The 25,340-nt window shown below is 42.7% G+C and overlaps 2 protein-coding genes across 11 annotated transcripts in view; both read right to left on the bottom strand.

Annotated features, from left to right (window-relative positions):
* Zfand4 (zinc finger AN1-type containing 4) overlaps positions 1 to 10,164 on the bottom strand; it is an 86,375-nt gene extending 76,211 nt beyond the window's left edge. For 3 of the 6 annotated variants that reach the window (XM_052174633.1, XM_052174639.1, XM_052174637.1), the window contains exon 1: positions 10,059 to 10,164. The gene's annotated coding sequence lies outside the window, so the exon portion shown is untranslated. Of the gene's footprint in view, positions 1 to 2,854; positions 2,920 to 8,879; positions 8,956 to 9,615; positions 10,019 to 10,058 lie in introns of those variants that run through there. The other 3 variants (XM_052174635.1, XM_052174634.1, XM_052174636.1) reach the window with 3 other exon arrangements.
* Positions 10,165 to 11,782: 1,618 nt separating this feature from the next.
* LOC127679086 (WASH complex subunit 2) overlaps positions 11,783 to 25,340 on the bottom strand; it is a 54,182-nt gene continuing 40,624 nt past the window's right edge. For 3 of the 5 annotated variants that reach the window (XM_052174628.1, XM_052174629.1, XM_052174632.1), the window contains 10 exons: positions 24,320 to 24,469; positions 22,432 to 22,614; positions 19,964 to 20,092; positions 19,778 to 19,858; positions 19,111 to 19,227; positions 18,162 to 18,224; positions 17,608 to 17,820; positions 14,902 to 15,516; positions 13,770 to 13,947; positions 11,783 to 12,107 (listed from right to left, as the gene is read on the bottom strand). In XM_052174628.1, coding sequence (XP_052030588.1) covers positions 11,968 to 12,107; positions 13,770 to 13,947; positions 14,902 to 15,516; positions 17,608 to 17,820; positions 18,162 to 18,224; positions 19,111 to 19,227; positions 19,778 to 19,858; positions 19,964 to 20,092; positions 22,432 to 22,614; positions 24,320 to 24,469 — 1,869 coding nt within the window. In that variant the 3' untranslated portion in view covers positions 11,783 to 11,967. The remainder of the gene's footprint in view (positions 12,108 to 13,769; positions 13,948 to 14,901; positions 15,517 to 17,607; positions 17,821 to 18,161; positions 18,225 to 19,110; positions 19,228 to 19,777; positions 19,859 to 19,963; positions 20,093 to 22,431; positions 22,615 to 24,319; positions 24,470 to 25,340) is intronic. The other 2 variants (XM_052174630.1, XM_052174631.1) reach the window with 2 other exon arrangements.

Here is a 25,340-nt window from a genome sequence, read left to right as displayed (position 1 = left end):
GAAGAATAGATATGCTTTTGATTCTTTACAGTACCTTACTAGAGCTTTGCATTGTTGTTAATATACAGTGTATGGTCAACAAACATTTTTGCTATTATTCAAATTCAATGCATCAATATGTTTCTATAGATTTCCCAAGTATATGTACATCCTTTTCTAAAACATGTTTCTCTTTTAAGCCATATAAAATTTTACCATCTTTGTACATAATTACACTGGATAAAAAAAATGACATATCAATAGGTTCCTTTAAGCCAGGAGGTGGTGGTGCACGCCTGTAATCCCAGCACTCTGGGAGGCAGAGGCAGGCGGATTTCTGAGTTCGAGGCTAGCCTGGTCTACAGAGTGAGTTCCAGAACAGCCAGGGCTATACAGAGAAACGCTGTCTCAAAAACAAAAAAAAAAAAAAACAAAAAACAAAAAAAAAAAAAAACAAATCCAAAAAACAAAAAACAAAAAACAACAACAACAAAAAAGTTTCCTTTAAAATTTGACCCACTAAATAAATAATCAACAAGTATTTGGGTTTCCAAAGATGATCAGCCACTCCAGCATTAAAAAGAGGTAATTATAGAGACACTAAGTGATCTCTACTCAGGAGCATACGATGCTAATGAGCATAAGAGACAAATGCATCAGAAAGAAGCAGTCCGTAAATTAAGAGTGTAGAAACAGCGGCCTATCATGACTGCCCTCCAAAAGGCCCAACAAGCAGCTGAAAAAGAGTCACATGCAGATATTTACACCCAACCAATGGACAGAAGCTGGTGACCCCTGTGGTTAAATTAGGGAAAAGCTAGAAGCTGAGGAGGAGGTCGACCCTATAGGAAGAGCAGCAGTCTCACCTAACCTGGACCCCCCGAGACTGCTCAGACACTAAGCCACCAACCAGGCAGCATACACCAGCTGATATGAGGCATTCAGCACATATACAGCAGAGGACTGCCTGGTCTGGACTCAGTCAGAGAAGATGCTCCTAACCCTTGAGAAACTTGAGGCCCTAGGAAGTGGGGAGGTCTGGTGAGGTGTGGGTGGTGGGGACATTCTCTTGGAGACAGGGGTAGGGTGAGGAGGTGTAGGATGTAGAACAGTCAGAGGCTCAACTGGGAGGGAAATAAGTTTGTAATGTAAAATAAGGTTAAAGAATAAAAAATTAATAAAAAAATCAGAGTGTAGAACTAGGAGCAAGGGTGATCACACTGAAAAACCGCTGTTATTTGGTGAAAACTTTATGTCAGCTTAAAATACAAAAATATATAGCTTTTAAGAGATGAGGCAATCTTTTTTCAAAATAGTCTTGTTGGGATATAATAAATATATCACAAATTGACCTGCTTGACATCTAAAATTTATTCACTTTTAACACTAAAAATGTCCAGCCACCACAACCATTGATGGGGACTGAGCAAGGGTGTGCCAACTAAGCGTTCCAGCAGTGAGTGGGACTGAAAGCCTCCTGTACAACATTGATAATCTTTTCACCACCCCAAAACCTTATACCCAATAGCCATCATTGCCAATGTTCCCATTCTGCCTCTCAGTCCAAGGCAACAATTATTGTAATTTCTTTCTCTATCATTGCTTATTCCTAACACTTACTTAGATAAATGATATATGATATTTTGTAACTGGCTTTTATGGCTTTGCAAAATGTTTTTAAAGTTCATCCATGTATTAATACTTCATTCACCTGGGGGATGAATAATAGTCCCTGGTGTGGACCTGGTGCATATTATCTATCCAGTCACTGGTTTATGGTGTTTGGACGGATTTTAATTTGGAGCTAATACAAATACTGCTATAGTGAACAATCAGCTATTATGTGGACAAGTTTTCCTTCTTGGTAATACATATCCAGAAGGAAAAAAAAGATGTACTGGGTCACATAGCAACTACATAAAGCAATTTGTGGAAATAGTTATTAAAGTGTTTTCTAAGTAGTTCAAACCATTTCATAATAAACAAGTGAGGGTGAGGATCTCTTCATATCTTTATCAATACTTTTTATTGAAGTTATCCTACTGAGTACAAGGTAGTGCATCATAATGATTATTTGCACTCTCAAATGATTCTGAGCATCTTCCATAAGATGACAGGCCCTCTGCACCTCACCCTTGGAGAATATTTGAAGTCTTTGCCTAGTTTTTATCATTTATTTGAAAGTGTTATGAAGGTGATCTAACCTTTGTCTCCCCCAAATAATGGGGGAAGACAGAGTCGCAACTGGTCATTTCTTGTCACCAAATGAAGCTTGCAGTACCAGGATTGAATTACATCTAATTGAGTTGATGGCCAGAGAGCCCACAGGAATCCCCAAACAATCCAGAATAATTACCAAGACTATAGGTTTCTCTCTACAAACTGACAGCAAGGCCCCATTGCTGGAAACTACACCTACACAAGTCATTGAACATGGAGATAGCAAGCTAGTGCCTACAGAAAGCCTTCACCTCTATGTTTTAGTGTCTTTGATACAGGAAGGTACTCTTCATACTATTAAGAGAAACATAAACCCTTTATCTACAATGGTATATTATCTGCAAGATATCCTAGGGCAATGGTGGTGCAAAGCTTATGAGAATAACCAACAAACAACTGATTTAAGGCCACTCCACAAGATGGAACCCATACCTAACACTGCTTGGGTAACCCAAAACCTAGCCCAAGGATCTAGGGTAGAGCCAAATAATACCAGTTTTAAAAAGAAAAACCCAACATAGTAATAGAATAATTCTTAATGACATTCTGCTCTCCTCATAGATCGGTGACCTGTCCATGCATCACCAGAGAAGCCATCTTCTGCAGCAGATGGGAACAGATACAGACCCACAGCCAGACACAATGAGAGACACACCTTGGAACACGCAGTACTAACTGGGATGACTCCATTACATCCTTCCCCTCAGACCTCAGGGAACCCTGCGGGAAAGGATGAGGGAAGAGTGTAAGAGCCGAGGAGACTGAGGACACCGTGGAAACAAGACCCTCCAACTGAACAGGAGCAAAGCTCCCGTGAACTCAGAGACTGACGCAGCATGCAAACATGTGGAAGATCTGTATGACAAGAACTTCAAGACTCTGAAGAAGGAAATAGAGGAAGACCTCAAAAAAATGGAAAAACCTCCCATGCTCATGGATCGGTAGGATTAATATAGTTAAAATGGCCATTTTGCCAAAAGCAATATACAGATTCAATGCAATACCCATCAAAATCTCAACTCAATTCTTCATAGAATTAGAAAGAGCAATTCTCAAATTCATCTGGAATAACAAAAAACCCAGGATAGCTAAAACTATTCTCAACAACAAAAGAAATTCTGGAGGAATCAGTATCCCTGACCTCAAGCAATATTACTGAGCAATAGTGTTAAAAACTGCATGGTATTGGTACAGTGATAGGCAGGAGAATCAATGGAACAGGATTGAAGATCCAGAAATGAACCCACACACCCATGGCCACTTGATCCTCGATAAAGGGGTTAAAAACATCCAATGGAAAAAAGATAGCCTTTTCAACAAATGGTGCTGGTTCAACTGGAGGTCAGCATGCAGAAGAATGCGAATTGATCCATCCTTGTCTCCTTGTACTAAGCTCAACTCCAAATGGATCAAGGACCTCCACATAAAGCCAGACACTCTGAAGCTAATAGAAAAGAAACTGGGGAAGACCCTTGAGGGCATTGGTACAGGGGAAAGTTCCTGAACAGAGCACCAATAGCTTATGCTCTAAGATCAAGAATTGACAAATGGGACCTCATAAAATCACAAAGTTTCTGTAAAGCAAAGGACACCATCAAAAGGACAAATCGGCAACCAACAAATTGGGAAAAGATCTTCACCAACCCTACATCAGATAGAGGGCTAATATCCAATATATACAAAGAACTCAAGAAATTAGACCCCAGAAAACCAAATAACCCTATTAAAAATGGGGTACAGAGTTAAACAAAGAATTCTCACCTGAAGAACTTCAGATGGCAGAGAAATATCTTTAAAAATGCTCAACTTCACTAGTCATCAGGGAAATGCAAATCAAAACAACCCTGAGATTTCACCTTACACCAGTCAGAATGGCTAAGATTAAAAATTCAGGTTTTTGTTTTTTGAGAAAACACAGTGGGTAGGTAGAGAGAGGAGAAGAGAACGACTTGGGGGAAGAGGATAGGATCAAATTATATAAATCTAAAATTTTTTTTACATAATAGATAACATTCTAGATATACATCAGACATAGAATAAAGGATTAGCAAATACTTTCTCCCACTCTGTAAGCTGGCTTTTGACTTCTCCGTAATGTCTTTTCAAATTCAATTCTCAACTGAAAAAGCTCAGTCTGAACATTTGTCAAAGTTAGAAATGTTGACCTAGCCCAAGGCATTAAATTTACACACATTTTCCCCAAGAATTGCAAAGCTTTAACTTATTTTTAGGTTTAGTGTTTGTTCTGAATAGGGATCCAACTTTATTCTTTTGCACAGAAAAAAAATCAATTATTTCCAGTATCATTTGTTGGAAAGAGTATGCTAAACCCATTGAATTCATAGAATTCTTACAAAAAACTAACTATAAACATGAGGGGCCTTTCTCCTGACTCATTTCACTACTACGCTGGCCTGTTAGTGCATCTCCCACAGTTCTGATTACTCTAATGTGACTAAGTTTGGGGATTAGGAAATAGCCCTCTTCTAATCTGTGCTTTTTTCATACACTGTGTATAGAATACAAATGATTTCAATATATTGATCCTGTATACTGCCACTGAATGGTGTACTGTGTTCAAACCACTTTTAATAGATTCCTTCGAATTGTCTATATTTAACCCTATATTCAAAATAGATACAAATAGCCTTTTCTTCCTCTCCAATATGTATGCTCATTATTTTTTATATTTAATTGCGCTTAGAACCTAGAGTACACGGTTGATTAGAAGTGAGTGAACTGGAAATCTTTGTCTTTTTCTTGATTACAGGAGGAAGGAATTGAGCCTTTACCATTAGATATGTCATCTGTCAGGTTTCATACGTAACTTTGTCCAGGTTGAAAAATTCCTGATTATTTCCACATTACTTAGGAATTTGTTTTACTTTTAACCACAAAAAGGTATAAATTTTCTAAGATATTTTTCAGTGCCTAAGTGATCCCATGGTTTTCATTTGTTTATAACTAATATGGTATATTACATTGATTTATTTTTGTGCTAACTCATCCTGCATTCCTGGAACAAAATCCCATTTGTATACATAGTACTCTTTAGCTAGGTAGGTATACAGACAGACAGACAGAGCTGGACTTGATCAGGAAATATCGCTTGAGGATCTTGTGTCTAATCCATTGTTAAGAGATTTCAAAGTGTTTCTTCCCCTTCTTTCTCTTCCTTCTTCCTCCTCTCCTCCTCTCCTCCTTCCAACCAGCCCTTGCAGTTTTATGTCATTGTTTGGTTCTTTATGTCTAGACATGTGTTAGCCTTGTAGAATAAGTTGGCAAGTGTTCCTTTAAGCTAAGTACTCTCAAAGACTGACTAGCTATGATCATTGATTACTACGCTTCACTAGACTAGCCAGCCACTGCATTTATTGTTAACTTTTGGAAAAAAAATTTCTAAAAATTGGCTGATTTTAACCCCTTAGTAGTTACTTTCCATTGCCTATGTTTAAGGAGGAGGGAAGCTACACTTGGAATTTATTATAAGACCCCACTAGCAAATAAATCTAAGCTAGAGACATGAATTCCTCTTATAAATAAGGCGACTTTACTTTTTAAGGCAATTTTAAATCTACAAAAAATGAAACAGAAATCCTGAGTCTCCAGATATATCTGTCCCTTTCCTGCCTCCAGCTAACCTATATTCTGCCCTAGCACAGTATATTATTAACAAGTGAGGAATAGATACATCACTGTCACTCAAAGTTTCCATTAGGGTGGTGCATATCTGACAGATGTGGGTAAATACATAAAAGCATTATGTATTTACCACTACAGTATCAGAGTAGTTTCAGTTGTCTAAATATTCTGTGTGGGAGCTATTGATCCCACCCCGCCCATCAAATTCTAGGCAACTGTTTGATCTTTTTAGTGTTTCCATAGCCACACCCTTTCTAGAATGTCAAGCAATTGGAATCACCCAATATACAACCTTTTCAGAGTGGTCTCTCTAAGGAACACACATTTAAGGCTCTTTTGTGCCATTTCATGGCTTGATGGCTTTCCCTTAAGTGCTAGATTATATTCTATTGTAGGTATGCATTAGTTTATTTTATCCATTCTCCTGAGAAATATCTTACATTTCCCATTTTCTGTCAATTATGTACAAATTTTGTATGAAACAAAACTGTGCACAAGTTACTTGCTTTTTTAAAACTTATTTAGGCTAGATTTTAATATGAGTATTTTCAGCCTTTTGTGTAGTATATATTTACATGTGGAGACCAGCAGTCAACATCAGACGGCCTCCTCTACCACTTTCCACTTTATATTCTTTTTAAGATTTATTTTATGCGGAGGGCTGAGAAACACCTTAAGAAATGTTCAACATCATTAATCATTAGGGAAATGCAAATCAAAACAACCCTGAGATTTCACCTCACACCAGTCAGAATGGCTAAGGTTAAAAACTCAGGAGACAGCAGGTGCTGGCGAGGATGTGGAGAAAGAGGAACACTCCTCCACTGCTGGTAGGATTGTAAGATGGGCAACCACTTTGGAAATCAGTCTGGAGGTTCCTCAGAAAACTGGGCATGGCACTTCCGGAGGACCCTGCTATACCACTCCTGGGCATATACCCAGAGGATTCCCCAGCATGTAATAAGGATACATGCTCCACTATGTTCATAGCAGCCCTATTTGTAGTAGCCAGAAGCTGGAAAGAACCCAGATGTCCCTCAATGGAGGAATGGATACAAAAAATGTGGTATATTTACACAATGGAGTACTATTCAGCCATTAGAAACAAGGAATTCATGAAATTCGTAGACAAATGGATGGAGCTGGAGAACATCATACTAAGTGAGGTAACCCAGTCTCAAAAGATCAATCACTAAGTGGATATTAACCTAGAAACTTGGAACACCCAAGAAATAATCCACATATTAAATGATGTCCAAAAAGAACAAAGGAGTGGCCCCTGGTTCTGCAAAGACTCAATGCAACAGTATATGGGAATAACAGAACAGGGAAGTGGGAAGGAGTAGATGGAGGAACAGGGGGAGGGAAGAGGGCTTATGGGACTTGTGGGAAGTGGGGACCCAGAAAAGGGGAAATCATTTGATATGTAAATAAAGAATACATCGAATAAAAAATAAAAAAAAGATTTATTTTATGTATATGAGTACCCTGCAGCTGTCTTCAGACACATCAGAGGGCAGCATCGGATCCCTCTACAGATGGTTGTGAACTACCATGTGGTTGCTAGGAACTGAACTCAGGACCTCTGGAAGAGTAGTCAGTGTTCTTAAGTGCTGAGCCAACTCTCCAGCCCCGTTTTATATTCTTAAGGCGTCACTGATCGCTCATCCATTCAGCTTGACTGGGTGACTGGCCAGGCGAGGGCTCCTCGTGCCAGCCCTGGTGCACATGGCTGTGCCTAGCTTTTCACATAAGCTCTGGGATGCAAGCTCCGCCCTTCATGCTTGCACAGGTAACACTTTACCTTCAGCAGCTGAGCCAAACCGCCAGCCCCACTGTGTTTGTTTTTCTTTTAAAGAAACTGCCGCACACTATGCAAGAGGAACGAAATCATTCTGATTTCTTGTACCAGTGAATGAGGAGCTCCCCATCACATTGTTTTGCACTGTCAGTGTGCTAGGTTTTGGCTTCAACAGGAAGTTTCCTAATGACCTGGGACGTATGCACAGCTATCCTTTGAAAATGTAAACGGATCCTATTATTTCTAGCTCAAGGGCTTATCATTGCTTCCACTGTTGGTGCAACAATGTTCAAACTCCTTGGAAAGACTTTTGAACATACACCCTTCATCTCCCAGTCCATGTTCACTCACCTACGCTCCCCCCCACCCCACCCCCGCGGTACCTGTGCTCCTTCTGCTTCTAGCTGTAGACCCTGGGTTATTGCTCCTGTTTGGTTCTATTCAGGTCAACTCCACACAAGGCTTCCTGAGAAGCACCTCATCTTTCAAAACTCAGCTCCCAGGACAGGGCACACTTCAAGGAAAATGCCTGCTTACATTGCACAGCCTGGGTAAGACCAGCACAGCACCTCTCCCCAGAGCCTCAGCTCCAATATCCAACTGGACCACAAAATCTTTTATATTTAATATCTTTTTGAACCTATGTCATACATGATACCCATCAAAACCGGACTGCTTCCGTGTTTGTTGCCCATGCTGGTAAATGACAAGCGTTGTAAGGGAAGGATGATGCCTTTCTCACTCACTACAGCCATCTGCAAACATTAGTGTGCATTAAAGGTTGTTCAATGAAATTCAGTTCAAAATAACTCCCTTTCTCCACTTAATCCTTAGATTAGACAAAGTAGTCAAATATATAGTCATAGAAATGAAACAGTGGTTATCCTGTGGAGAGATATTGGTTTCCTCTAGGAATCACATTTTGATTTACTACACCAGAATTCTTATAAATCATGACAAACACATATGTACAGATACTTCTGCTGTACAGGAGAGTTTTCATAGTTCTAATATAAAACATTATTAGGAAGCCTGAATTGTGCAGATAGCTAATGCTCCTATAAAAATGGCATCACAGGAAGAAACGCTGTTGCTGAGAGCGCAGTAGTTCTGAGTGGAGCTGCAGAGCATATGAAATAACGAGTAACAAACACAAGGACTGGGCTGCCAGTACTGGGGTCAGAGTTACAAGAGTACACTACACTATCAGAGGTACTGTTTGGATTTCACTACTTACTCTTCCATCATTCACAGTGAATGTGAAGTCTGGTGATAGAGTACTTTTCTAGCACATATTAGGTCCTGGGCTCAATCTGCAATTTCACAAAAACAAAACAAAACAAAATAAAAACAGCATTTTAAAAAGAAAAAAACAGCATTATAGTGAAATACCCATAGGTACATGCAGATTTTTTTCAGTGCACAGATATGAAATGAGACTAAAAATGAGTATAAGTAGAAGAAAATCAGCGTTGCAGTAGGTACATCGTCAGTGGTGCAGGAACTTCCAAATTAATTTTGGTCCCAGTCAGTGAGATAAGTTCCAATATACAAAACAGACCAAACTGAACCATAACTGAAAACAATTGTGTGTCATACTTCTCAGCAAAGGAAATCAATGTAGCAAGACAAAAGAAGGCTGTGCAGGCCAGCTACACCACAGCAGAACACTACAAGCTCAAGTGGGCCAATGACCTAGCGTAGTAACATTGGCTCCACTGAGGACAGCAAGCATCGTCAAGGGGGCCCGTGGTCTGCATGAATGGGTACTAGAAAACCAATTGACAATGAAAATGTTTAGTGATGTGAAATAATATAAGTAAATAAAACGATGTTTAAATTGATAAGTTATCTTAAAAACTGGGAGAGAAAAATCAAAGTGAATTTCCAACATTTCTTGCATTTTTTGAAATTTCTAAAACCAACCAACCACAAAAGCCGCAATAATTGCAGTCAAGGAGTAATTTCAGTACCTTGGACTTTGCTTCCTTCTCGTCCACAGGAACTTAGTCACACAACGAGTTAGTTTTTAAATTTTTCCCCAACATAAATATACCAAAACATGTTGCAGCGTCTTAAAAAGGTGACTCTTGTACTTTTACAGATGTGTGAAAATCGAGCTACAGATTGGGGTTACACTCTAACCTAGGACTGATGCACAAGTGCGAGTGTGCTGCCCTGGGGCTTGGGGCCACGACCTGCAGAGACCACACTCAGACGCAAAGTCGGGTCAGCAGCACCCGGAGCCACACGCGCGACCAGTTTGTCCCTGAGTCCGTAGGCAGAGAAGCGGAGGGTGTGACCAGGCTGCAGCTGAGGCGGGCGCACCTCTCCCGCCTGCCGGGGCAGCGAAGGCGCAGCAGGCCCTTCAGCTGCCCGCCCTCCCGGCCGCGCCCCGCCCCGCCGCGCCCCTCACCCGCTCGCCCTCCGGTGGTCGCGTCCGCCCGCTCGCTCGCTCGCCTGCCCGCAGGCCGATAGGAGTGCGCGCGCCCGAGACGCCGGCCGACGCTGGCCCGCGAAGCTCCGGTCCCGCCCTTTGTGACACCGCTCACCAATCGCCGATCAGCGCTGCCGACGCCCTCCAATCAGCCCGCGAGGGGCGGGGCATAGCCTTCCGAGGCTGGCGGTTGCTCGGACGCCAGGGTCGCACGGGCCTTCAGGAAGGGTTGTCGGTTAGAAGAGGCCCGGATGTTGACTCTTTTATTACTGATAGCAGGACCCGTCTGGGGCAAGGCAGGAGACTGGAGACGGGTCACAGTGTCTGGGAAGAGCAGGCGCCAGAGTGGAGGGCCTTGGCTGGGGCACTTCTAAGGTTCTTTGGGGATAGGAGGGTCTTTGGCATTTGTCATCTACTCAAGGCCTTTCCAGAACCTAGCACACCTAAGAGGACGTCCAGGCTAGTGACCCTTTTTTGTGCTCCACGTTCTCCTAACATTTCTGACTCAATTGTGTCATCTGTAAAGTGGGGACATTCTTATGACTTGTTTCTAAGAATTTGTGACTTTCTATAAGCCTCTTGCATTTGAGCAACTACTGAGGTTGCACCCTCAAATCCCAAAATCATTTCTCTGTGCACCGAGCTGCTGAGGTGGGACATGAACTTGCTGGCTTTATGACTACACGTGCCTTCCAACTAGGTTGGGCCCCTGCTGCTTCCTTTCCCTCACAGGCGGTTCAACTCAAGCGCTTTACTTGCAGGTGGCCTGCAGAGGAGGACCATGAAAGCTCTCCCACAGTCAACTTGTGAAAGAACTCTGGCCCTGACCAGTCTTCTCCCACCCCCTCTCATTATCCTCTGAGACTTGAAGTCACTAGTCTCCGCAGTTTCAGCTCCGAGGTGGACAGGACCCAAGGTGGACCATATGGTGAGGCTCTGGGCGTTTGTCAGCCTCTTGCTCTTAAATTCAGCCCATAACTGGGCTTCTAACTTCCAACTGTAGTGAGGACAGAGCCGTGATGGTAACATGAACAATGCCTGTGCCGGAAATCGGGAAGACTCACAGCACAGGCTCTAGCATCCGCTGGATGAGCTTAGACTTTCTGGGTTTTTTTGTTTGTTAGTTTTAGCTACTTAAGGGTTTCATTACCTCATCAAGCCTTATCAGTCATAACCTACCACTTTAGAGGGCAGAAAAAAAGGTCTATTCTCAACAACAATCTTGCAATTTTAGTACTGAAACTATTTACAAAGGAGAAAACTAAAGCTAAGAAAGGCAAAAATATGCCCACAATTAAACCATCCCATTTTCTGCAACTACTCAACTCTGACTTGGCTAGCCAGATAATGTGGCCATGATGGGATGTCTGTGTTCCAATAAAACTTTCTTCACAATATCAAGACAACAGAGGAGCACAGTTCCCCTTGAAAGATTGCAGGCCCATTTTTGGAATTCAGTAGAAAGCTCTTCTCATGGGCTTAGAACCATAAATGCATAACCTTTCACCTCCTTCCTCTTTCACCCGCTTAGACCATCACAGCACACACCCACCAACAGAGCAAAGCCTTCAGGTCTGCTGTCTGACAGCTGCTCGCTCTGACAGCTGCTCACTCGGCATTCCTGCCCACGCATGAAGTCACAAAGCGATTTCTTCTGATAGCACGCACTTCTATGCACTCTTAAGTAAAAACAAACCACTGTGAACCATTTATTTTTTTATTTGTAATTTTAAGCATAATTAAAGTCAATGCAGAAAAATATTAGCTACATGGGGTAAGTAGAAGTGATTGTTTCTGTATTTGCCTGTAATCCAGTGAAGGCAGAGTATAGGAGACCACATCACTAAATGAAAGAACGGGAGGGTGAACTGTGAAGGCCCCGCATGCTCTACTGGCTTCCGAAGGCATTCAGGGGGTCATCAAATATATTGGACACTTTGTGCTCAGATCTTAGTTCAGATGCTGCCTCAGCAGATTGGCTTTTGGGTTTGGATGCTTTAGCCTGGAGGCCAGAGGAGAAAATATCATCTTTAAAAAGAAAAAAAGAAAGTTGTTAAGACAGGCAAGAAAGAAAATGGGAATCTGAGACACATGTACCAAAACTGCCAAAGTCCAATTCCATAACACACTATAGAGCACCAATATGGAAGTCAAACCTCAGCTTCTGGACCTGGCTCAGGTGGTGGCACCCAACTTTTATAATGACGTACGAACGTCAGGTTCTTTCTGAACATAAGTTTTTCTAGCTACAAAAGTGCATCTGCACTCGAAGCCAGGAACAGGAGGGTGGACCGGCTCTCCACCCAGCGAGGGCCTCACCACCTAGAACTGCTTTCTACCTTCTTTCACTCTGGATTTTAGGAAGAGCGGGAATGTACAAAGAGGAATCCCATAAAGGATGCACTCGGACTACAGTCGATGTAGCACATCTCAATGGTAAGAATGAAGTCTGATTCCATTCATGTTAGTGCTCCAACGTGACACTATAAAGCCCATTCAGACTCTAAAGTTCATCTTAACTATGCTGCTTACCAAGTAATTATATTGGCAGGATTCTACCACATCAAATTCATCCTGTGCATGTAAAGACGTGTACATAATAAAGACTATGGCATTATAACAGACTAGAGCTCTAGATTATCAATACGCTAATGGCTAATACGAAGCAGTATTACTCAAAACACTGATGAGATCAAAGGAGACTTCCATGTAGGGACATGGAAAACTATTTAAAATGTGACTGCAAGTAGAACAGGCATACTAGTTTACTATTATCACTATGTAAATACATAGCCTTAAAGGATGGACAACAAACTATTAATATTGGTTAGTGTTAAAGCTTTAATCCCTTCACTTAACAAAATTTTCTAAGTTGTATGACTGCTACATAAGCATGTATTACAACTTACTAATGAAAGAAAGCCATGCCTGTAACCCCGGCTAAGATCAAGAGTGTACAGTCAGGGCTACAACAAGATCATGTGTCAAGAAAATGAACAAAGGAAATAAGCAACCCCAGCGTCTTCTACACCCTATGCTGTAAGATATGAGGACGGAGCACAAGGCCAGCCTGCCAGAGAGACTCAGCGTGGCTCTGCAACTCAAGGCCCAGTCCTGGAGGGACAAAGAGAGGACGAATATTTTGGGCTTCAGTCTGGGTTGACTAACACAGAATGAATCAGAAGTCCAACCTTTATAGCTATCAGCATTTGGCTTGCTTGTTGGCTAAGGAGTGGTTGCAGTGTGTTCAGAAATAGAAAGGAACTCAGGGAGCTGCAGTCTCACTGGGAGTTCACTGCACAACCCTGCTCTCTTGTACTGAGCCTCCAGTGTCTTGGCTGTTGTCCCTCATTCTCCAGCAAGAATCGTGACCTAACTTGTGTCATGGCCTACTGATAGCACGTGAAAGAAGTTTCTGGTGGACTCTTAAAGTCATGAGTGTTGTCAGATGACTCAGGTGAGCACTGAGAAGTTAATTTCTACTTCAGGTCAAATGCTGAGCACCGTCTTAGCCCTGGATACTCAGCATGGCCTATGGTTAAAGTCACAAAAAGGACTAGTCCACCTACGTATCATGCCCTTAGACTAACAAAGCAAAGAAAACCTACTGGGGGACAAAGTGCAGGAAGGGCCAACATGAACGACAGGAAACAGCCCATGAGCAGTGGCGTGATTTAGATAAACACTCACCTGTATCATCGTCAAACATGGACTTGGCTGCAACTTTCTTTTTGGGCTTTTCTTTGGGTTTTACATTTAGGTCAGCGAAGATATCAATATTATCATCAAATAAGTTGGGCTCCAAAGTTCTCTCCTTCTCTCTTTTTTTTGGAAAAGGTTTAATTGCTTCCGTAGCAAATATATCATCCTAGTTAAATCCAAATACATTTTTTGTAAATAAAAGCATTTTAAAAACTAGAACAATAGTTTATAGAAAGGAACTGTCAAACGCAGTCTCCCGAGGCCTGGGAGACACCCCCCATGTGTCTGCACAGCTCACCCTCATCATCTGCAGATGCCAGCTCTGCAGGGAGGCCCTGAGGTGGCCTGGAGCACGGCGCCCCACTGCACCCGGCCACTTTGCCCCACAGAGTCTTCGTCATGACATTTCATGCCATCTGAGGTCACCCTGACTACCTGCTGCTTGGTTTGGATCTGTCCTTGAGATCTCAGGACAGAAAATCAGCCCTAGCTATCTGCTAGCACCAGGACCACTGTGTTCAATAAACATCTGCTGAACAACTGCTACAAAAGCTTTTCTGTCAGAACTCTGCTAAACAGAGTCCCAACCAGAACCAGAGCTTAAACACACAGCTGTGCCGTAGAGGTCATACATGTCACAGAATGACATGCCAACAAAGCTAACCGCAGCACTATCCTAAAAACTTTAAAACAGTAAACAAAAAAGAATTAAAATCCTGTACATACTACCCTACCCTACCCTACCCTACCCTACCCACCCTACCCTACCTTACCCACCCTGCCCTACCCTACCCTACCCTAAGTAACAAGACCCAGGGCTTCTGCTGTGGTTCTTTCCGTACAGCATTGCCTAACATGTACTGGGTTTTGAGTTCTATCCCCAGTACTCCAATAACATTTTAAAATAATAATGCAACACATAACAGATTAAAGGCAGCAAGAACTACCCCTGGATGAAACAAACCACTTCAAGTAAATTTTAGGGTTATTAACAAAGAGATCTAATTGTGGTTAATAAGTAGATAGCAGACATGCACAAAACACATAACATAATCTATATAGTTCAAGAAGCCAATCAGCTATTTTCCTTAAGGGCCAAACATGAAATAATTTGTGTTACCTCAAAGATGTCATGAGTTTCTGACACAATGTTCTGATGGCTGTCAGATTTCCTCTCATTCTTTTTGCTTTTCTGATCTGCAAAGAGATCCTCCTCATCTTCACCAAGTGGGAAAGGGTTTCTGCTCTTTGTTGGTCTTGGCTTGACAGACTGGAAAAGATCCTCAGCACTGCTGTCCTCACTGAGATCAGGAAACACCAGGCTCTTCTGCTTACGCCCTTCTGACAAGTGGGACAGGGTCTCCCCTGCCTTGACACTTGCTCCCTCCATGGACTGTGATCCTGTGCTCTTGGAAAAGATGTCCCCAGAATCAAACAGGTCAGCCTCATTTCCAGTCTGAGGCAGAGACTTAACAAAGAAGCTTCTGTCCACTGCAGATAAAACAGGACCACCTTCCCAAGGGGGGGCCACGACTTTCTCAGAGCTGATGTCTCCACTGGCCATCCTGGGCTGCAGAAGAGGTTGATGGCCGTTGGGTAAGCCATGACTACTGCTCAACTGTGCAACAGGTTCTCTATCGACAGCCACGCCCTCAGCCTCACTGGACTCCTGGGCAGCCAGCCGCCGAGCAGCACGGGTCTGTGGTCTCCGCTTTCCTCTCACTTTAACACGACTCTGCAATGGCAAACCCATACCCATACCATGATCAGATGGAAACCCGTTCAAGGCTAAGAGCAAAGACTAATTCAAAATACTATAGTGCTATCTGGTTTACTTCAATTAGGATATCACCTAAAATAGTAGTTCTCAACCTTCCAAAACAACAATCCTTTAATACAGTTCCTTAAGTCATGGTGACCCCAAAATATAGAATTATTTCATTGCTACTTCATAACTATAGTTTCACTACTTTTTTTAAAAAGATTTATTATTATAAGTAAGTATACTGTAGCTGACTTCAGACATACCAGAAGAGGGTGTCAGATCTCATTACAGATGGTTGTGAGCCACCATGTGGTTGCTGAGAATTGAACTCAGGACCTTTGGAAGAGCAGTCCGTGCTCTTACCTGCTGAGCCATCTCACCAGCCCAGTTTTGCTATTTTTATCTCAATGTAAATATCTAATATTCAGGATATCTGATATGTTTAGCCAAAGGGAGTCACAACCCAAGGGCTGAGGAGGTGCCAGATTTGTGACCTGTTTTTTGAGTCACAGAACGCCAGCACCAGCACACCTGCTGGCGTTCTGTCAGATTGAGAACTGACCTAAAGGAAAAAAAAAAGTTATTTACTATTCCTAAAGGAGCCAACAAGTTCCTATAACTCCAGGACTTAATCCTTCATAACACTTTATTATTCCGTTTTCTAAGCTCTTATTTTAAATATATTTTAGTTCATGTGTATTGTTATTCTGCCTGGACCATATGCAGGCAAATGCCCGAGGAGGCCAGAAAAAGGCCTCGGACATTCTAGAACTGAAGTGAAGTTGTGAGCAGCCCTGTGGGTGCTGGAAACTGAAGCCTAGTTCTGAAGCAGTCAGTGCTCGCTCTCTCAACCCATCTGCACCTCCTCCTACTCCTGTTTTATAATCTTTTGAGAAGTTCCCTGTAAAAAGGCTCAATGTTGCTGGCACCTCAGCCAGCAAGTGTGCTGGTGTTCTGTGACTCAAAAAACAGGTCACAAATCTGGCACCTCCTTAGCCCTTAATTCAGAGTCAGCTACCTTACAAAAGAAGAACTGAGAGGTAGTCTTTATCAGGATCTAGGAGCAAGGAGAGATGAGGTAATAGGCACCTTCAAGAGAGAGGTGCTCTTCTTTCTAAGTCTACAACCACCAATTCCACTGTTAGACATTGTGTGTAAACTGTGGGTGAAGTACGTGAACACTTCTCAAGAGGAATCTCTTAATAATAAGATTTAATATTTCTGATAATTTTAAAAATATAAAATCATGTTTTTGGACTACATAATTGTGTTTGCTTGCTTCAAAGAAATATGATTTTAGGAGTGGTAATGGTGGGAACCTGAGCTAGGGGTAGAAATAACCAAGATACATTATATGCAATACATGAACTTGTCAAACAATAAATAAAAGATAATCTTTGTTTTTAAACTCACAAGTTTAGTAGGTAGCTAATTTACGCTTGAAAGCTAACAAAAATAATAGGTTTTTCTTATTTTTTTAATATAGAGAGAATGGATCTTAAAACACTAAAAATTAACTTATCATCCAGGAATAGGTGACCCTGGGTCCTGCTGTCTACTTGAACACCTGTTAAGACTTCAGAGAGAAGGGAGATTGGAAAGAAAAAAGCTCACTAACACAGGAAGCCAAATTCCGAGAGAACACCCTCTGCACGGCTTCCCTTTCCTCAGCGGACAGGACCTGCTTGGGATCCCAGAGAAGGAGGCCCGAGCCACAGTAAGCAGGGAGAACCATGGAAGTGAGGTCTGTGTGGTGCTCTAGAGCATTCTGGGAGAAGCACCCAGGCCAGTGGACAGCAATGGTATATACCATGGGATTAGGGACAGGAGGCCTAGTGACTGCACTTCAGGCTGCAAGGATTTAATGATCAGCAGGAAAATTAGAACAAAAGTAGGCAACAGAAAATCAGAAGCACAATTAAGAAACTGAAGAGAGGTCAAAGGGAGGAAGATGAGATGGATCCCACAGGGGCAGTAAAGCTAATTACATCAGCTGTGCAGACTGCTCTAGAAAGAAGCAGCCGGGTTGCTCTGGTTAAAAGAAAAACAAAAGACGATCACCTTGTTTGCACTGTGTAAGGTGTCTGCCTGGGCAGGAAGGTCGAAACTCACACCAGCCTCCTCACTCCCAGGAAGAGTGGGCACGCTTTCCAGGACGTGGCTCCTTCCAGGTTCAGATGAAGGAAACGCTAATTCAGATGAAACAGGCTTTGTTCCTGGGATCTGCAGGGCCCCTGTAGGCAGCAAAGCTGCCGGGTTAATTGCTAAATTTGCCTAAAGAAGAAAAATGGAACTCAGTATTTGTTCTTAAACACGGGAGCAGATTACCATTTCTATGACACAGGATATCTGTGTTGCACATAGTGTAGAATATAAGAGAATATGAATGCAGAAAAATCACCTGATCCAGGCTCAGTGGGGCACATACTTGTGCCCATCACTGGGATCAAAAGACATTAAAGAGCAGCGCATAAGAAGCAACAACTAGGCAAGGGTGGAGGGTGTTGGCAGGGGAAGATGAGAGAATGCTTGGTAGCAGCTGAAAAAACTGAAAATCCACAAATTTTATAGGTGCCACAGGCAGGCAATGAAGACTCCAGATCCAATATAATTACTTGTATTTTCCCGATGCGACTGGAGGGCTCTCTGCTTTTAAATGTAGTGAGACCTGAAGAATCCTGTGTGAAATTAAATTCAGTTAAAAATCCATTGAAGAAACAGGCAACAAACGGTCTCTTGGGTTACACTCACACCTGTCAGTGACTCTGACAGCAAAGCTGTCCCTATCTGCAGCTCCTTAGCCCAGCAGCCTCACAGCAGTCAGCTAGCTAGCAATTCTTCACTGATGCCTCCTCCAATATGGAGGACAGAAGGCTGCCATTTGACAGAAACACGGAGTAAAGGGAGACACTGATGAGTTAGAATAGAATAGTAGCTTTGTCAGAACGTAACTTGAGATATCCAACATGGCAGATACCAAAAAGCTCATGTGCTCTCCCACAACCCGATGCCCAAGTTCTAAACACACAAGCATCTGTATTCCAGATGAGTAAAGAAATTAACCGAGTGCCTCATCTTCCAACCACAATCATGGAAGCCTCGGTGAGATTCCCAGAGATAAATGGAATTGGTCTGGCTTCCTTTGTGGAGAAGCCACATACACACCATACAGAGAGGACCCCTGGAAGAGAGGGCATACACCAGCTATCTTGGGGCACTTAGAAGGAACCAAGAAATCAGATGTCATTTGTATTAACTAGAAGATAATTCTATTCCAAGAAAGTCTGGAGGGAGAAATGGAAATGCTACTGAAAAGCATTCTTTATCCCATCTGACTTCAAACTGGAAACTGAATTTGGTATTCAGTCTAAACACAGTGATGATTAAATACAGAACAGGTTTCTCGAGTGGAGAAAAGTGGGGATAAAAGAATACAGTGAAAGAGAGGGGTGTTGGTTGCTGCTTCTTAACTAGGAATTCTCAGTAACTCTGGGCCCATGCAATGGAATTGTCTCTACAGGCATGCAAACAAGCGCTGGACTCCTCACGGAGATCAGTTCTAACCTGTGCCGTTTCTGCTTTCCATGTGCTTTTTTCTTTGCTACCTTGTGTAGATTCAGGTTTCTGGTTCTTTAAAGAAACAGGGTGGTCTTTTTTCAGTGTTCCTTTTTTTTCTGGTACCTTCAAAAGAAAAAAATACCAAAGTCGATCATTCATCTTCAAATTTTAAAAAATAAAAAAGAGAGGAGCCTGGCCTCTGGGCTCCATTCTAAAATGACAGCTAACCAACTCCTAGGTAGCATTTCAGGAAGAACACCCTGAGCACGGTGGTGTTTCCAGGGGTGAGATGCAGCTCAGAGGGAGAAGGACGGCCTGGCAAATACAAGGTTTTGAGGGGAAAATGAGTGTAACTTAAACTGGAGTCCTTTCTGCAATTAGGATAAAATTATACCTAGTACAGCAGGGGAAAAATACACTCAGACTTAAAGGTTTGCATCTAAAAGGCATAAAATATAGGTCCTTCAATAAACTCTTCAAAAACCAAAGAAGACTATACCACATACTAGAGAATCTAGTTTAGTCAGTGTTATGAACTGGAGCCACCTCTTACATACTGCTCTATATATGATCTGTTACTCGTTTACTGAGAAGCCTTACAATTCTCTGGCAATTTTCTCTCTTAAAACTGGACTCCCTATACTTCCTGAGCCTGAGATTAAAATGCTGGTACCACAGGTTGAGTCTTGGCAGAGCTGAAGAGATCATCATCTTCATCATCACCGAAGAGGCTCCCACCGCTTGGCACTGACAACTGAAAGACATTACACTCAGATTACACATCCCAAAGTCAATCAATTCACACACAGCTAGGTGAGCCACACAATCCCTAACACAGAGGGAATCAGTGGGAACTAACCCTGATTTTTTTGGTGCCAGCAAAAAGATCAACATCTGGGTCATTGTCCTTTTGCAGCTTGTGGCTGAAGAGCAGCTCTTCATCCTGGAAGACTCCCGTGCTCTTAGGGCGGCTATCAGTTTTGAGACCCTGGGTAAAAGACAAGATCAAAAATGGATACAACAAAGATGGCCCCTGGTAAAAGTGTGACAACAGCCTATGTGCCAAACAGCAGGAAAAAGACATTCACACAACAGATATTATATAGCTTCCCAAAATAGTGATAGTAAATGAATTATCAAAAGTAGTGGTGAATAAACTTGTAAACTCAGATAATATGCATATTCTTTGAACCTGTATGCAGTACCTGAGTTTATTACCTTCTCCTCACCCACACCCAGCAAAATGAAGCCCAGTCCTTACCCATTAGCTTCCTAAGGACTGAAAAAGAAGCCTCCTGAGGAAGGAGGAGAAAGGCCAAACCACACTGAATTCTTCATTTCATTCAGGAAGAACAACGCCAAAATCGCGATGAACCATTTCTTTAGCTTGCTATGAAGGGGAGGAGGGCTGCAGACATGCTCAGTGGGCCGTGTTAGCTGCACAAGGGTAAGGACTAAGTGCCAGCATCCGGTCGCCCAATAGCAAATGTGGGCGTGGGCGTGCACATCTCCAGCCCCAGTGCTGGCGATCAACAGGGCTCACAACCTATGGTTTCTTTTTAATTAGTTACAATAAAAGTCATTGTTTTTTTTTTCAATGTACTCAGAGTTATGAAACCATGATAATCTAAAACTCTACCCATGTATCTCACTCACCCCTCAAAAAAGCCAGACAATCAATGGTCATATCTCATGACCATTCATACTGAACTTTTTCATGGTTCAGTAATGAGCTGAAGGACATTTAGGTTGTTTCCATTTTGGAGTACTGTGAATGGAGCAGCAATGACTACGGCTGAGTAGCGTCAGTGGATAAGAAGTCAAGTCCTTTGCAGTACACCCGCCAGGGACTGCTGTAGCTAGATCCTATGATAGATCTACTTTGAGTATTTTGGAAATTCTCCACCCTCACTTCCAGAACAGCTGCACCAACGTGCAGTCCCACCAACAGCGATAAGGGCTCCACGTCCCCATTCTGCTCTAGCTTTTGCTGTCAGTTGTTTGCTTGATCTTAACCATTCTGACTTGGGTAAAGCGAAATCTCAAAAGTAGTGAGAAAAATACAGAGGGAGCATAAGGAAAGGAAGGAGAGTGAACAACATAAAAGATGTTTGAAAAGCCACAGACAAGGACAGAATTTTATAAGGTTACTAAAAAAAACATATTTATACATGTATGTATATATATATAATTCAAATGGAGTTACATGCATGGCGTGAAAAGTGTTCCCTGCAAAAGTCAGAAATCATGTAAGAAAAGCCTAGGATCCAGGCACAGGAAGCATCCCTTCACACTGCTGGCCAGAGAGGGGGATCCCAAGAGACACCCCAAATCATATATGTCACTGCCATTGTCCTTGATTGTCTCCAAGAGCCTGAAGGTGAAAAGGACCCTGCTGCTGGAGTCGCCATACACTGCACCACACACTGCACCACACACTACTAAAGCAACTGAGCTGGAACTGACCTGCAAGTCTCCTCCCCCAGTGACTACCTCTTGCACTACTGACAGAGCTATGCGAGCTGCTAAGGGATAATCAATAGTCCCACCTCGTTGGAAAGCTTACAAACACAATGATGGCCCAGCAAGACCTCCCAATCTGTGTCCTAGTGGCACTTTTGCTCTGGCTGTAACCAAAAGCTGTCTAACTGGACTGAAGGCTCACTCCGTATGAGGAAATGCATGCCTAGCACTGCAACCCCAGCCCTATACCTGTGGCTAGAGAAACAACAGATCCTAGGAGAAAAGCTCCTACTGACGTTTTCCTAAACCAATATGAGTTCTAACTATACTCTAAATATTATCCTTGTGCCTACAGATGGGTGTCACTCTCACCTCTCATCAGTGAAGCCCTTCATGCAGCAGAGACCATCACAAAGATCCAAGACCACCCCAGCAGATGGCCAACTACAAGAAAACCCATATGGCCTGCAAATCTAACAGTGTTTTCATACAGTCCTTCAGAGAAAGGCTGAGACCTGGTAAAAGGCCCTTCTACCACTAGTATTTCTAACCTGAATGCTAGCCTGACAGAAGTATACACGCTTGCCAACTCCCCTTTCCTGCTGCGCAATTTCATAAGCAGCCAAGTTACTCAGGAACAACAAGGTCTGGACATCTCAGAAGCAAGTGAGACTGAGGGGCAAGCTACTGATTGATTCCAAACATCCGACTGGAGAGGATTCTTTATGCTTACACTGGCAGCTAAGACTTCCTCAGCACCTCGGGCAGCACCAGCACCTGCTTGAAGGGAACTTGTTGTGTCACCTGCTTGAAGGGACCTCGTTGTGTCACCTGCACCTTGCACATGTCCTGCTCTCTGCTCACCTTCTCCAGCCCATCCTGGGGTGCACAGGTGTTGCTTTCATCTTCTCCTTTGTCCTCGTCCTCATCAAACAAACTAAGGACAGTCTTGGTTCTACCCTTGGCTCCTTTGTCCAATGGAGATGAAGAAGAAAAAAGATCAGAAGTCCCACCTGCTTCCTGATCAGATGCTGGTAAAAGTCCTTCCTACAAACAAAAGTAAGGATAAAATTAGTAACTAGACATTGAAATCCTACCATGGGCCTTCACAAGCGTGACAATAAATCAGTAACTGTCTTGTTCACATAATGCAAAGCAACAGAGTTCACCACAACACAGACTAGCATAATGACAGAATCCTACAGTCATCAAGAAGCTTGAACAGACAATCCACGGTTAAAGATGTTTCTAGTCATGTTAAGCCAGAGGCCCCTCTTCCTTCTACAAAGTGATAGGGCAGTTATAACCCTGATGTACACAGGGTGCATGCTTATTAGAAAGAAATTCTAAATTATAGCATCAATAAGTGTCAATCATTAAAAGTCAATCATTTCTGACTGATGCTGACTAAATCATAGCAGAGTGTAACGGGTTTTCTTCTGAACTTTAACTTTTGCTCTGAGGGTTTGTTGTGTCTTGGAGGCCTTCAGCTAATGATGCTGTGTGATGGGGACGCATGTCAACAGTTGCTGTCTGTGCAGTGCCACCTGCTTTCCTTGCTCTCTGTGCTCTGTAGTGTCACCTAATTCCTAGTTTTAATATGTAAGTCCTGGAGGGAAATTTAACCAGCAAACTCACAATCTGTAGCCTTCCACTGTTCATGCACATACAATTTCTAATATAACACTAAACATGCAAGATGAATCCATTCAATAGGATCACATTCTGGAAGATACTACTGGTCAAAAACAATCACTATTGTATGCATCACTAAGAAAGAAAAGTGATTTCCAATCATACCATTAACTGCAGAGTGCATCCCAACCTTCCAAATGGAGAAGCCTGCTTCCATAGCTACATGATAATATGTGAAGTCTTGCTACTATGTGAAAGGCAACATGCCAGGTGCTTATGACTAAAAAAGAAGCCAACAAACCTAATCCTCACGCATTCACACCTGACTGAGGGAGAGGGCAGAGAGAGTAACTCAGGTCCACATGCAGCCACCAGGAGGAAAGATCTGAGTGACTCGGGGACACAGCAGTCTCACTGCAGCGATAAGGAGCCACTGTGAGGAATGGGAATAAAATGCTCTTCACACAGGCCCTGGAGAAACTAAATCTGAGCAGCTGGACTCCACTACAGAGCACAGAGAGCAAGGGAAACAGGTGGCACTGCACAGACAGCAACTGTTGACATGCGTCCCCATCACACAGCATCATTAGCTGAAGGCCTCCAAGACACGACAAACCCTCAGAGCAAAAGTTAAAGTTCAGAAGAAAACCTGTTACACTCTGCTATGATTTAGTCAGCATCAATCAAAAAAGAATGGCAATCTAACTTCCTGAATGTGACATAACTCAGAAGGAGGGGAACAGAACGAGGAACACAGGAGCTGCAGAGAAGCAATGAAGAAAACATACAGAGCAAGTCACTGTGGAAATGAGAGGAGGAAAAGCATGCTGCGGATGGGCAAAACGCCTGACGGCACCGCGACCCGGCATGCACTGAGATCCAGATCCAGTAAAGTAAACAGGAACTTTTCATCTCACAGTGTACAAGAATCCTGCTATGAATCTAAAGGAGGGTTCCCGGAACAGCATGAATATGAGCTATTTTCTTACCATATTAAGTATTTTCCAGCCTTTCTACAAAAACATTGATTTACGTAAAAGCATTCTCAGTGTTAGAAAATGTAGGAAAGTGTTACATATGTGTTCCAATGGACTGGAACACCACAGATGCAGCTCACCTGTGCCGCGCTGGCCACATCAGCACTCCCCACTTCTGGGCATGCTCTGGCACTATCAACCTTCAGGTCCACAGGTTTCACACCAGATGGTACCTCACCGTCCTCCTCATCACTAAACAACAACGGTGCCTTGGGGATGACCTCTTTTTTCTACCAAAAGAAGATGGCATCGACAATGATTAAAAATATTATACCTGAACAACATGGTAATGTATAAAGCCAGCCAAAACCAGTCCTTACTTTACTTTATTCTTTATCTACTTGTTATTTTATCTAAAAAAACATCAAATACTACACGGCCAGGTACAGCGTTTCACACAGTGTTTTGCTCCAGTTTGTAAGAACTTCCGCTCAGCTCCTCAACTTCTTTGGAAGGCAGCAGGTGGTTTAGGAAACAGGTTATGTAACCAACTCGGAGGTACCAGCCGCCTACAAGCTATGAGGCAGCAGTGTCTAAGCAAGGCAGGAAGGCTGATGTGAGGAACTATGAAAAGACAGCACTAACTGTAATTGAAAATGTTATAAATGAAAACTGGGGTAAGAGGACTTTTAATTATCATCAGGAAGAGTTCCTTAAAATGCAAAAATTATTCAACTTGAAATCAAAACAAATGGAAGTTCACTAAGATTGCAGATGACAACAGGCAACACTTAAGGAATTAAAGAAAAGCAAACGTAGACTGCATTAGACTTAGAATTTAAAGATGAAGAGTCCCCAGAGGCTCAGGTATCAGCTATGGGTGATTTGAGGAGGTCCTGGCAACTTTAGGACACAGGGCACTGCTGGAGGAATATCACTGAGGCTGTGTCCTTGGTAGCTATGTCTTGCTTTCCCATATCCTGTCCTTCTAGCTGCCTCCTGCCCACCATGAACTGAGTAGCCTCCATTTCCATGATATTCTCTTGACACAGGTCCAGAACCAACAGAACCAAGGACTAAGGACTGACCCTCTAAAATCATGAGGCAAAATGAGGCTTTCCTCATGTATGTTGAATGTGTTATCATACCAACTCCCAGCAT

Source organism: Apodemus sylvaticus, chromosome 2 (genome assembly GCF_947179515.1).
Source record: "Apodemus sylvaticus chromosome 2, mApoSyl1.1, whole genome shotgun sequence".
NCBI lineage: Eukaryota > Metazoa > Chordata > Mammalia > Rodentia > Muridae > Apodemus > Apodemus sylvaticus.
Note: the sequence above shows the minus strand (reverse complement) of the source record. Positions and strands in the feature narration are given on the sequence as shown.